Source organism: Labeo rohita, chromosome 17 (assembly GCF_022985175.1).
Source record: "Labeo rohita strain BAU-BD-2019 chromosome 17, IGBB_LRoh.1.0, whole genome shotgun sequence".
Taxonomy (NCBI): domain Eukaryota; kingdom Metazoa; phylum Chordata; class Actinopteri; order Cypriniformes; family Cyprinidae; genus Labeo; species Labeo rohita.
In genome coordinates, this window is record NC_066885.1 from 17,572,818 (window position 1) to 17,585,887 (window position 13,070).

Sequence of the window (13,070 nt, forward strand, 5' to 3'; positions counted from 1 at the left end):
ACTCTGAGGGAAAGTTTAGCCCCCACACAACGGCGCTAAATCAAATGGAGTTTATTTTCTTAGCAGAGTTTCTGTTGTATTTTTTAAGCTGAGGTTCCTGTCCCTGGTGATCGTTTGATTGACAGCTCAGTGGTCAGACGCTATCCACTCATGCTCTCAGGTCTGGTATAAATTACCATCACCATGGAAACTATCAGTGGGAGGGTTCCGGGCGCTGTCGTTTGAGGGGCCCTCGCCTGCAGCTGTTGAACCCCTGCTGACACACACACACACACACTACCTCTCCCAGTCCCCTGTGTACTTTGTACAGCTGGACGTCTGCTGTTTCTTATTCAGAAATATATCCAGAAGACAAGCCGCACAGGCACACACCCAAAGGTGCTTTTTGAATAAAAATACTGGCAAGTCAGACTTGACAATTTTTCTCTCAAAAGGTGGAAAAATATTCATGTTGGTCTTGAATTATACAGGTAATTAACATTTACGCTTCACTGGACTTTGTGCTGCACCTGGAAGCTAAATTATTAGCAAACCGATATGTGTTTTTAATAGCCAAAGTTGATATGTAATTTAATGATAGCAAATATAAAGTCTACAAAAATATTTGAAAACAGAAAAGCTGTTTGTAGATTTTGGACTGACACGGGAAATTTACACATTAACACTTGACTACAATATATCTGTCTTCTCTGCTGCAAAAAACAGGCCTTAACTGGGATAAAACAATATTTAACATTATGTCACTTGTATTGTGTTCAGTATTTCAGTAGTTTTAGCTCAGGATGGTGTCCTGCTCACCAAGTTTTTGAAGAGTGCAGCAATCTCTCGCGTGAACACAGCCAGGTTCAGGAAGCCTGTGGAGATTTCATTATTATCCTGCGACAGGTGACTGTTCCCCAGATTCTCCAGAACCTCTGTGTACTGTTCCTTACTCTCCACATGATCTGGGAACACAACAACACACAATCAAAATCAAAACAATTCTGTGACCTTTCTGCAATGACCTTTCTGCAGATAACAGGAGACATTAGAAATCAATACAAAACTGTGTTTGCAGTCCACTTTTCTTCTGTAATGTGACATTTCCATGAGAAACAGGATATGCAATGTAAAACAAATGTAGGGTGGGTCTTGATTTTATTCACGAGGAATTAACTGAATTTTGACAAGCCTTCATAGTTCAGTCTGAAATTATGTACTTCATTTGCTCTTGATCATTAATTAAGTGCGTACACTACCGTTCGAAGGTCTGAAGTTGGTAAGACTTTATACATTTTAAAAAAATCTCTTATGCTCACCAAGACTGCATTTTCTTGTTAAAAAATAGTGATACTGTGAAGAATTATTAGCTTTTATAATAACCGTTGTAATACATTTTAATATACCATAATGTAATTTATTCCTGTAATTACAAAGCTGAATTTTCATCAGCGATTACTCTTCAGTGTCACACGATTCTTCAGAAATCTTTCTAATATGCTGATTTGGTGCTCCAGAAACATTTATTATTATCAGCGTTGAAAACAGCTCTGCTGCTTAATATTTTTAGATTTAGATTTCTTGTTATTATTCCCCTTTTCACAACATGTATTATAAGTCTCAGGTGTCCCCAGAATATGTCTGTGAAGTTTCAGCTCAAAATACCCCACAGACCATTTAATTTTATCATTCTAGAAACGCCTATTTTGAGTAGAAGCAGAAACATGCTGTATTCGTGCAGGGCTCTTTAAATGCCTCATCCCCTTTTCCAGAAAAAGGCTGTGCCTTTACAGCTCGTCCTACAGTACTAAAAGTTCTCTTTTATGTCTTTTTGCGCTTAAACTGTCAAATACACACAAGTTTACGTTCAAAAGACACAAAAACAATCGGTTATGTCTGTGAAGGTAAACAGCTTCATGTGCCGGCTGTTGTGAACACGCTCAAGGCAGTTGGACATTGTGGTGGATCAGAGGTAAAAACTGATATAAATATTGTTCAGTTTCTTGCACAGACCAATTGTTTCATGTCTTAACACCTCAATGTATCGTCATGAGCCGCAGGGTTTAACTTGGGTTTGTCTGTGTATGTTTTTTTGACTCTCAAAGCCATGGATCCCATTAACTACCATTATATGACTGACATACTGCAACGGTTTAAGTTAAAAATCTTTATTTGTGTTATAGAAACAAAGTCACCTACATCTTGGATGCCCTGGGGGTAAGCAGATAAACATCAAATTTTAATTTTTGGGTGAACTATCCCTTTAAACTATCATGATATGTCACCTTTGAAATATTATTTTTTTTATGGTACTGCTGTAATTTTTAAACGTGATAACCTTAACCCATCTTCTGAAACCGTGTGACCTTGCAAACCTCACCGCATGATCAAATGAACAAAGAAAAACAGGATTTTGAGATACAGTGAAAATGATACCAGCTGAAGCACAGTGAGCTCCTGGCAAGAAAACTAAAAACACCACAGGCTCAGGCTGCACTACAGATCAAAGTGCTCTCAGCTCCACAGCTACAAAATAAACAGGTACACTTAGAAAAGAGCCAGCATAAGGCCAAACCATCCTCACTTATGATGATCACAAGTGTTTGTGGGAGTACATGCTGGGATTTCCAAGGGAACGTTCATGGAATTAGCATACTATGCAATAGCTAAACATGATGTACACATTTTCCTGGACTGAAATCCTCTGCTGCTGCACAAACAACATTCTTATCAAGTGATCATTGCTTTTTCATTCTAGGGGTTGGGTTAGGCTTTGATTGGTTGATCAGGAAAAACAAAGGACCTTGATCATAGAACACATTCTACTTGAGTACATCATGTGCATTGTATCCTCATCTCATTTCACCTGAATTACTTCCTTTGTAGTATCAAAAGAACATCAAAGATAAACAGGAAAATCCTCATGTGAGCATATTGATATCTACATCAAGATATCAGCCTAGACTGGGAATGTAAGATCACTTCCTTAATAAATAAACTTGCATCTGGTTTTGGGTTGAGTTCTGTTTTTCAAAACAGGAGAAACAGCGAGATGAATGTCACATCACTTTCAGATAAATGACACAAATAAGGGGGATTTTTTTTTGGCGTTGGTTAATCGAACATCTAGCTGACACTTCCTCTTCTGTGGACCTCAATCAACAGTGTTTTTCCAGTGAGTCAGTTCAGCTCAAACAATACTGCATTTCACTCGCAGGCGCCGAGCACTCTAAGGACCTACCTTCCCTGATCTGGAAACAGTTTTATTCTATCAATGGGCATCTGTGAGCACTTTCAGACACACAATTTGAATTTGTATTGTTAATTCATTTCTTGACATGTTTGAGACCCTGATCTATTCCAGAGACCGTAGGTGAAGCTCAAATGAAACTTAAAGCAGATCCTGTTCCTGGGGTTTTTTAGAAAATTGACCCCTAGATCAACACTTTAAAGCGCCTGCCACATCTGTGTTTGTATGTGCATGTCTTCAGAAACATTTAGTCCACGGTCTAAATTGTGACACTGTTAGATTACAGACAGACACCCGTATAGACTAAATATACAGCTTTCTAAATAACCAGCAGAGTCTCCTATCATACATGAAGTGAAGTCATTCATAAAAATCATTCATCCCTCACTGAAGAGATGTTTTTGAGAATTTTGGCCTGTTTATTGCCCAACAGGTGAAAATACATACATAAGTTAGAAAAACAAACTAAAACTAACATTCATATTCACAACTAAAATTAAAATAAAGTAAAAGTGCACAAATAAATTTTAGGTACAAAATTCAAAACCTTAACTCACTCGAATAAAGAAAAAATTCCACTTGATAATTTTGCAATTTTAGGCAATTTTTAAATAATACCTGCTGTTAAAAACTAAATTTATTTAGTTTTTTAGAAAATCCACGAATCAATTTATTGTCACACCCCTACTCACACCTTAACTTTGGCAGGTCTAAAATACAAGAAATAACAATAAAAATAAAAAGTATAAAGAATTTTTAAAGATCTATTTAAAACTGCTAAATCAATTAGATAAATTGAAAAAAAAAAAAAATTATAAATTATAAAAATGAGATTCAGGGCATCATTCATGTTCACAGGACCAACAGTGCAAAATGAATTTCAGTGCATAATGAATTTCTCATATACAACTATTATAGAAGGTTCAAACGCTAATTTTGAATTTAAAGAACAGAGTAAATTTAACTTATTTTGTCTTCTGGGAAACATGTAAGTATCTTCTGTAGCTTCTAAATGGCAGTACTAAATAAAAAAAAAAAAGACATTTAAGCACAATAAGAAAAATGTACACATCTTCATTCGGTTCAAAAGTTTTCACCCCCAGCTTTTAATGCATCATTTGAATGTTTGAACCTTGTATGATAGTTGCATATGAGTCCCTCAGTTGTCCTCAGTGTGGAAAGATGGATCTCAAAATCATACAATCATACAATCATACAATCCTTAAGGATTTAAGGAGAACAGCGCACAGTTTAACTGTCCAGGAAAAACCAACGACTCATGAACAACTATCACTAAAAAAAAAAAAAAAAAAGCTGTGGATCATTCACATTAAGAATCAAGTATTAAGAATTAAATGTATGTAAACTTTTGAACGGGGTCAATTTTTAAAATTCAACTATTATTTTCTCATGGACCATATGTCTTATGTAAAATATCTTTTTCAGGTCAGTACTAAATAAAAAAATAACATGTATTTTGTATGATCCCTCTTATTTTGGTAGAATATTTAACAGTTTGCAGATTCTGCAAGGTGTGTGTAAACTTTTTACTTCAACTATATTTATATTGTCCCAAAAATCATTATGGACTCTGAACTCAAACACTGGTTTCCATGATGAGTAAAGAGTAAAAGCTTTAAAGACTAATAAACCTGCTTGACGTTTCACAGAAGTGATAAACGCACAAGCTCTGAATCATTAATATGAGCTACAAAACAACATTCGCAACTTCTCACACACAAACAACTATATCCTGCCGCAGTGAGAAGGATGGGGTGAATCAGAAAGAGTGGTGATTTTATCGGGTTCAGGTTTGGTCTCACTCCTAAACCAACTTTAGCTCCACCACAAACACACAGGGGCAGGAAACTGAGGCCCCTCAATAGTAGTGTTACCGGAATGAGACATCTGATTTCAGTTAAAAGAAAGAGAGAAGGAGAGCGGGTGACGACGAGGGGGGAGATGATAAAACGTAGGGTCTCCGTTCCGTTTAACTGAACGATGACTCACAGAATTGAGAAATGGGGCATGCGCCCTCAGAAATGAGAAGCAGGCAGATCTGAGACACGCTTCCCAGAAACCATACTCATTCCAGTCAAGACTTTTGTAAGCACAGCATAAAAATATAAATAGTGTATTGGCCAGGTCTGTGGGGCTATTTCTCATTTCAGAGAGGAGCAGCAGATGTAAACACACAGATATCCTCCTGACATTTCAGTATGACAAAGACACTGACGGTGCTGAAAAAAGTACAAATTTGATCCTGTGATAAAGTTTCAACATGCACACAGCCAAATTGCTTACAGAGGTGTAACCAGTGGCCACGTGCGTTGTGCAGGGTGGACAGAATAAGGCACTGAAACTGTATGTGTTTAACACAGCATAAGGTTAGCAGGAGACCTTAGGAGAACTGTGAGGTTAAATAAAACAGTGAAGCAAGTTTCTGTGGCTGTTATTTTTTACACTCCGACTCAAAAACAGGAAAAAACACAATCTGCTTTTTATTTGAGAAATTAGTGGTTGTGATGTCAGCACAAGTCTGGGCTCCAATTTCTGTCATTTTTAATTTGTGAGACAAAGAAAAAAATTAAGAATGACCTCACCGCAGTTCGTTTAGGAAATGTGTTTTTGGACGACTTTTTTCACAGACCTCACTTTAACAACTATTGTAATTTAATTAAGCATCACAAGCTGACTCTGATGTAACAGTCTGAGGTTTGAATACTAAGTGAACCAAACTTCTTGAAGATCTCTAAAAACCCACATCACATTACCCTAAACTTCCAGAATACATATTTTTGCTTATGTACTAGACCAGTGGTTTTCAACCATGGGGCACCAAGAGGCCTCAGCAAACCTCCGAGGATACCTCAAGATGACTTAAAATGATTTAAAATAAGACAAAACAAGCATTAAATTCAGCCAGGACAAGTAACGAAAATCATCTTTCTTTTTAACTCACTCAACTTTTTTTCTTTGAGGAACCAGGGATCCCACGGAGTATGTGGTAGCCTAATTTTAATTTTAAGTGTGATTTCTAGACCTTAAAAGTTCAGGTAGCCTAAATTAATAGAATGTTTTAAAGGGGTCATGAACTGCCTTTTTTATTATTTTGTACTGTTCTCTGAGGTCCCCTTATAATGTTGTCAAGATTTTCAAAAAAACATCATAATTTAGAAGTAATATGCTGTTTTCTGTCCTATTTTTGACCCTCCTCATCAGAACGCTCTGTTTGAATAGATGTGGTGGATTGTAGACTCTGAAGTAAACGCTGTCTGCTATGATTTGCTAATAATTGTGTATGTTTACCGGCCTACATCCTTCATAGATGGAAAGATGAGAGATCGGAAGGCAAGCTAAAACAGCATGCTTGCGATTGTGTTTTTGTCACATTTGCTTTTTTTTTAATACTATCAGGTAGGTTTAGGTGTAGTACAGATGGTACGTCATGGAGCATTAAAGTCATAGCACCACTCAACGGACCATCAGAACTGCAGTGACACGTGCAAAACCAACGTAACATAAAATGTACCATATGTACGTTCATCTGTTTTGGGGATAAAACCCCAAACACTCTTTTAGCACCACTCAGTGGACATTTCACATCGAATACGTCACACAACGTACATGGCAGTATTCATTTTGCATCTTGTGAAAACATTCCCACAGGTACATTTTTATCACAAGATCAGGTTGTAAATAAAGCAATACTGAGCATGTAATAAAAAAAAATACTCTCTCACTTGTGTGGTGCGACAATACTGTCGGATTCAACATAGTCAACATATCATAGTCGAATTGTGCTTTGTTCGATTTATTTTACCCGTGATTCGTTTACAAACAAAGGACCACGTATTTACTGACACGATCTGGATCTTCATTAAAAATAAGTTTGGAAAAGAGTGTTTTTTTCAGAACTTGACATTATACAGTGTCTTCTTCCCTTCGGGAGCCATCTTTATCATTTTAACTCTGCATAGACTTGCGTTTTTCTCTCTCATTATTTACACTACATGCACAAATCGGTGGGTGGGGCTTAACAGGCAGTGATGTCAAAGCAGGCATTGATCTTCTTGCGGTGTTTAACCACACTATTACATCATAAAGTGGCACATTCCACAACCTGTCATTAAAATCAATATGAGCCAATACTGACTGGCTTCAATATAACCTGTTTTAAGACTAACAAAACAGTTCTGAAACTTACAGGATGTTTTTATAGTACAATAACCTTTTGTATGTCAAAGGATCAGGGGAATTTTGATTTCTCAGTTCATGACCCCTTTAACACTAAATATACACTCCGTTATATTTTTGCCAACTCTAACATATTTCACTGGGTGGAAACTGTGTGGAAAAAGTATTCTTAAAAATCATTATCCTTAATCTTCATTCAAACAGGTGGGATCCCTGCAAAACATTCAGCCCTTAAAAGGTCTGCAATTTCATTTATATAACCTAGGAGTGTTGGGCCTTCACATATTGCTGTGGACAATGAAAAGCCTTGGAGTTAAAAAGGTTGAGAACCACTCTACTACATAAAACATTTCAGCAAACAAGAGGAACACAAAGTTCCACTAAATAAATCTGCACTCACTCAGTCCAGAGCTGTGGATGGCTTTTACAATTTTCTTCATCCTCTGTAGGGACATCTGGTCCTGCTCTAGAGACTGGTGGAAGACAACAAAGAAATGAGAAAGACATTAGAACAGAAATTCATTACTAGCATCAACATCAGCTTCATGTAATCATTGACACAAACGCATTTAACTGGTTGCGAGGCAACACTTGACTGTTTCCACCGAACAAACATCAGAATAGTTGTTAAGCAGCCTTTTTATCACGTCAGGCCGTCGCAATGATGTCAGAGCAGGTAAGCTGTGAAGCACAGGTGATTCAAGCCTTATGAAAGACGACGACAACTCTTAATGACTCAGAACAGACACTATTTACAGTAAGGAATTAGTGCAGTCGGCAAAAAGTGACACACCTCTGTGGGAATCTATCCTGACTTTAAATATCAGTGGTTTATATAATGTTTTGGTTTATTAGGATTGGATCATATCATTTTGTTTTACCTCTTTGATTAGAAAGTGCCTGTTCAGACTGTAAACCTTAATGTGAATATCATAATAAAGGGTTTTAAACCACCTTGAGTGTGTGACCTTACAACACTATCTACCAGATTGTTTAGTCTGATCAGTGCTTAATAAATCAGTGTCAAGACAAAACTCTCTTTGATTCTGTTCTGTTTTGTTTCCATCTGTAGCTTTTTGGGAAACATCCCAAACACTTGGATTTATGGGATCCAGTGATGTATAACCCAGAATCTCACATGCTAAACACAAGACAGGTTAATGTTTTTACACACGCACAGACAGATGGCACACACATGACTCTTGTTTACATCAGTATCAGAATATTTCCTCAATTTACTTTTAAAAAAAAGAAAACACACCCAAAGATGTCTGGGCATGCAGGTTGTTCCAAACAAACATGTTATGTCCTACTATTTGCTTTTTACTTCCTTGTTTTGTTTTCCCCAGGTTACTAGGGAATTGGTTTCATATTACAGATTTTCCTGGTACGAGGAAAAATCTTAGGCTTCGACCTTAGGGTTTCTGCCAAATCTCTTATCAAGAGTTCTTTCAACAACACTGAAACAGACGGAGGACAAACCACTTTATCAAAGGACACTTCCCACGTTAAAAGCACCTAGTGCCAGCTAAACAGAAGGTATGGATTTCAAGCACATAATAAACACACTTGAAAATGCCCTATTGAGTGCGTTTGTGGTCATCCCAGGATAAAAGTTCTCTCAAAAAGATTAATCGCCATTATGTCTAAGACTTCAAAAGAGTTGGTTTGGCGGGATTTAACCCACATGATGGATGTCAAACGTAAAATAGAGACCTTATTTTTACATATTAGGTTTCAACAGCCCATAGACCTAAAATAATAAGCTCGGATTTACTGTCTGAGCAAACTGATTCTTTAAGGCTCTGTGAAACATTTGTTTTGCAGTCGTAAGTCAGAATTGGAAACGTGAAAAAATGCAAAAAATGCTACAACAACAACAAAAAAAAGTGTCTTTATCCAAAAAATGTGTATGTATGCAGACTGCATAATAATATCCAAGGTACACATTATAGTAATTGTGCAGTTAATTCTCATATTGTATTTTCAGAAAGTTTTGGAGTATTTGTCCTCTCCCCAAATTTGTCACTACTGAAACATAGTAATAATAATTTAATTATAAGGGTTATACTGACCCATTAAGATTTGCTCTACATTGTAAATATATATTTTTGCTTTTTATATAATTTTTTTTCAGAGGTAAATCAATAACGATTAGTTTAACAATATTTCAAGTGTAATTTATGTGATTTGTTGCATTTCGAATCCAATTTTTCTTTGTAAAAGGCAAAAAGTTGATCATACTAATTTCAAAGTTAAGGATTCATTCATTTGAATATACACTGAACCAAAAAATAACATCTTAGTTGATAATTTAGTATACTTTTTGACAAAAAAATCTCATGTTTTGGTTGTGACTACTCATTTCCGATCATGACAGTAATGCTTTGGTAGCGACCACATCACATTACAGAATTTTAATGTGCAAACTAAAACGCTACTAAAATACACAAAATAAAATATTTTTAAAAAATGGCATAACTGTACAAAAATTTAGTTTGTTTCCCTCATGAGGATTATGTGTTTCCTTTTGTCACTACCGAAACAATGATGACTTGTTTCGGTCGTGACCGCTGTGGTAATGACAATTTTATGGGATAACACCCAAAAAACAAAGACGTCACTTCCAAAACTTTACCAAATGTTTTGGTAGTGAATGTTTCGGTAGTAACAGTTTTAGATACTTTTTAACCTAGCTTAAAGATGCTAATCAGCACATGGTTAGCTAGCAAAGTTGTGAACACTTTGTAAATTGAAAATTACAAGATTAGGGTAGTTTGTAAAGTGTACTGACCCTATACACAATAGTCAAACATCTCAGACACTGGTTACTATAGCCTCAGTGAACTGATAAGCCTAGGATATTTGATCTTGTTAGCGGCTGGGGAAGTCATCTATACTACATACAGAGAGAGTGAGGACGGCCAGAAATAAATGTATTAATCACATCAAATCTGCTGACTCGTGGTATGACTGCAGTGGGTGTGTGCTTACATTTGATGTGAAGTGTTACACACGCTGTATGATGCCAAACAAACACACACACACACACATACAAATACAAACAACAACATACAAAGTGTAATTTTTTAGTTCAATAATAAAGTCTGCACTGCAAACTCCTCTAACCAGGGGTTTTTATTCTCTGCCTCCTCCTGCAGAACATTCAACATGCTGCCAGCCATTAGCCAGAGTCCCTGCAAATGGAAACATAAAACAAACTTTGCCTCTCAAACCCAAACAAGCCTTCAAACACTGACCTTCATGAAAACACACTCTGTTACACATGCACGCTGCCCCTGGGCATTAAACACACTTAAACTTCCACTTTGAAGCTTTGAAAGGAGCTTGATATATTTACACAAGTAATCTTGAAAGGCACGGCATATCCACAACATCAGGAACTAAGCAGACCGAATTTATAATCTGAAAAAAAAAACTCTCTCACAAACATCTCTGACTCATTAAAGGGAACTACAGTTACTTCTATCTTCTCTTTCTGCTTTAATTCTAAAGAAAATTTCCTCAAACACCTAAGTATTACTTTCATAACTCCTTGTGTTGCTTAAGTGCTGCTTGGAGGCATTGTTCAACCCAAATTTTCATCAGTCGCCTCCCAATTAACACAGTTTCCTCATCCTCATGTCATTCTAAATGCGTTTGTCTTCTTTATTGTGTAAAACACAACGGGAGTCATCAACAGGATGTCCAAACTTCTTTTTTTCCCACACAATGACAGTGAATGGTAATCATGATTGTCCCTGTTCATAGTCTACTTTCACTGTATGCTTGGACATTCTGCTAAATATCTGCTTTTGTGTTCTATGTAAGAAAGTCAAACAAGATTGCAAGAACGGTGAGTGAGTAAACGATTGGAGAATTTTCATTTTTAGATGAATTATTCTATTAATCGATAGCCCTTGATGTATTAACTCCATTTCTGCAAGCCTTTCAGGACAGAGCGATCTCTCTCTAGCAGAGGTTTTTAAACTTTGTGACTCAAATGTCCTTTGTTGTGCAGCACAATATTCAAAGGCATCCCAATATAAGATATTTCTGCTTTCTGCTGTTTGTTTTAAACCCTTTTATTAACAGAAACTAGAAGTACTGATATTAAACATGATTCATTCTGTCAATAATTTTGAGAACCTAATGTTCTTCAGTTTACAACTTGGTTTTGTGAACTTTTTATAGCATTTTAATTTAGAGTTCACTTATTTTAGTATATTTATAACAATATATGAAAATACACTTGAGTCAACCTGTGGCCCCCTTGAAAGTTTGTTAAAGCCCCCTAGTGGGCCCTGGCTCTTTGGTTAAGAACCACTGCTCCATTTCCTGAAGAAGCCAGAGACCATTTTCCATGAAACAGGCAGTAAAAAATAAAAGGCTTTCACTGTCCCAACATGCCCAGCATTATAACTTGCTGGCAGAGTTTCTCTATTCTCCATTAATTTCAATACAAATGCCTACAGATGAGCTGGCAGCTAAAGACCCGCATTAGGTTTATCAGTCCTGCTTCTCTGTAATTAACTACATTAACACCATTCCTCAGTGAAATGATGCAGCTGTGAAGGACTGTGGGGTGATTCTATGTTTGTGCCCCTGTCGTTCCAGTCTTGCTATTCAAGACTGAAGACAACAACGACATACAAGTGCCCCGAGCAAATTTATTTAGCCACTTGAAAACAGTCTCTGTCTCTTCCTTGTTGCGTTTCCTGTGCCATCCTCTGACTCTTGACCACAGAACAAGCCCATAAAGTGTGCAATGGGGCATCAAACCACTAGTGTTTATAAAAAGATTCACTAGCAACAGGTCACCAAATGGCAAAAGGTCAGTTCTGTTGTTCACACAGGTGTCCTCTTTGAAGAGTAACCACAGGTGTAGTTTGCATTATCTATGAACATGTTTAACCTTGGCAACTTTAATACTTTTCCTGGTTTATCTTTAGATAAATTATAGTTATAGATCCAAATGGTAACCGTGACTGATAAAAATTTTAAAAATGAAAAGTCTGGACCATTTCATTACGCTACGAAGTAAGTGCACACGTAAAACACTTTTATGCACTTTGCAACCAGAAGTTAGTCTGAATTCAAAATAACACTGCTTTTTCTCATATTGTAAATCTTGACACGAGTTTAAGCAAAATGTTTTATGTGTGAGATAATTTCAAAGAGATTGAAGAACAGAGATTCACTCAGGTGTTGTCCACCTGCGCACAGGTAAACACCGCGCGTGCAGGCGCCCTTACCTCTTCGAGCGAGGCCACGGTGCTCCGACAGTCGCTCATTTTAGACTGAAACCCAGAGCTTCCCGGGGACGATAGGTCCTCTTTAGCCAAAGAAACGAAATCCGAAATACTTATTTTCTCCGGCATGTTTCCAATTGTGCCAACCAAGAAAATTAAAATCCCAGCAACGTAGTGAAAACAAACACCTCAAGATCAAACAAAGTGCATCTCCATAAAGTCCTCTAAATCCACAAGTGAGCGTGATTGCCAAAGCAGGGTAATTAAAAGTCGTTTCATATCTGCGACAAAGGCGAAAGTGTCGGTCTTCTCTGTGCTCCTCCGCCGTGTGAGAGTCGGTAAAGTTTCTCTGCGCCTTTGGTCTACTTTCTTTCTCTGTGCAGCGTCCAGAT

The 13,070-nt window shown here is 37.0% G+C and overlaps 1 protein-coding gene across 2 annotated transcripts in view; it reads right to left on the minus strand.

The window, feature by feature from the left end:
• The window catches only part of asap3 (ArfGAP with SH3 domain, ankyrin repeat and PH domain 3), a 34,770-nt gene extending 21,700 nt beyond the window's left edge, over positions 1–13,070 (minus strand). For both annotated transcript variants that reach the window (XM_051133151.1, XM_051133150.1), the window contains exons 1-3: positions 12,682–13,070; positions 7,827–7,899; positions 799–944 (exon numbers count right to left, since the gene is read on the minus strand). In XM_051133151.1, the coding sequence (XP_050989108.1) occupies positions 799–944; positions 7,827–7,899; positions 12,682–12,807 (345 nt within the window). In that variant the 5' untranslated portion in view covers positions 12,808–13,070. The remainder of the gene's footprint in view (positions 1–798; positions 945–7,826; positions 7,900–12,681) is intronic.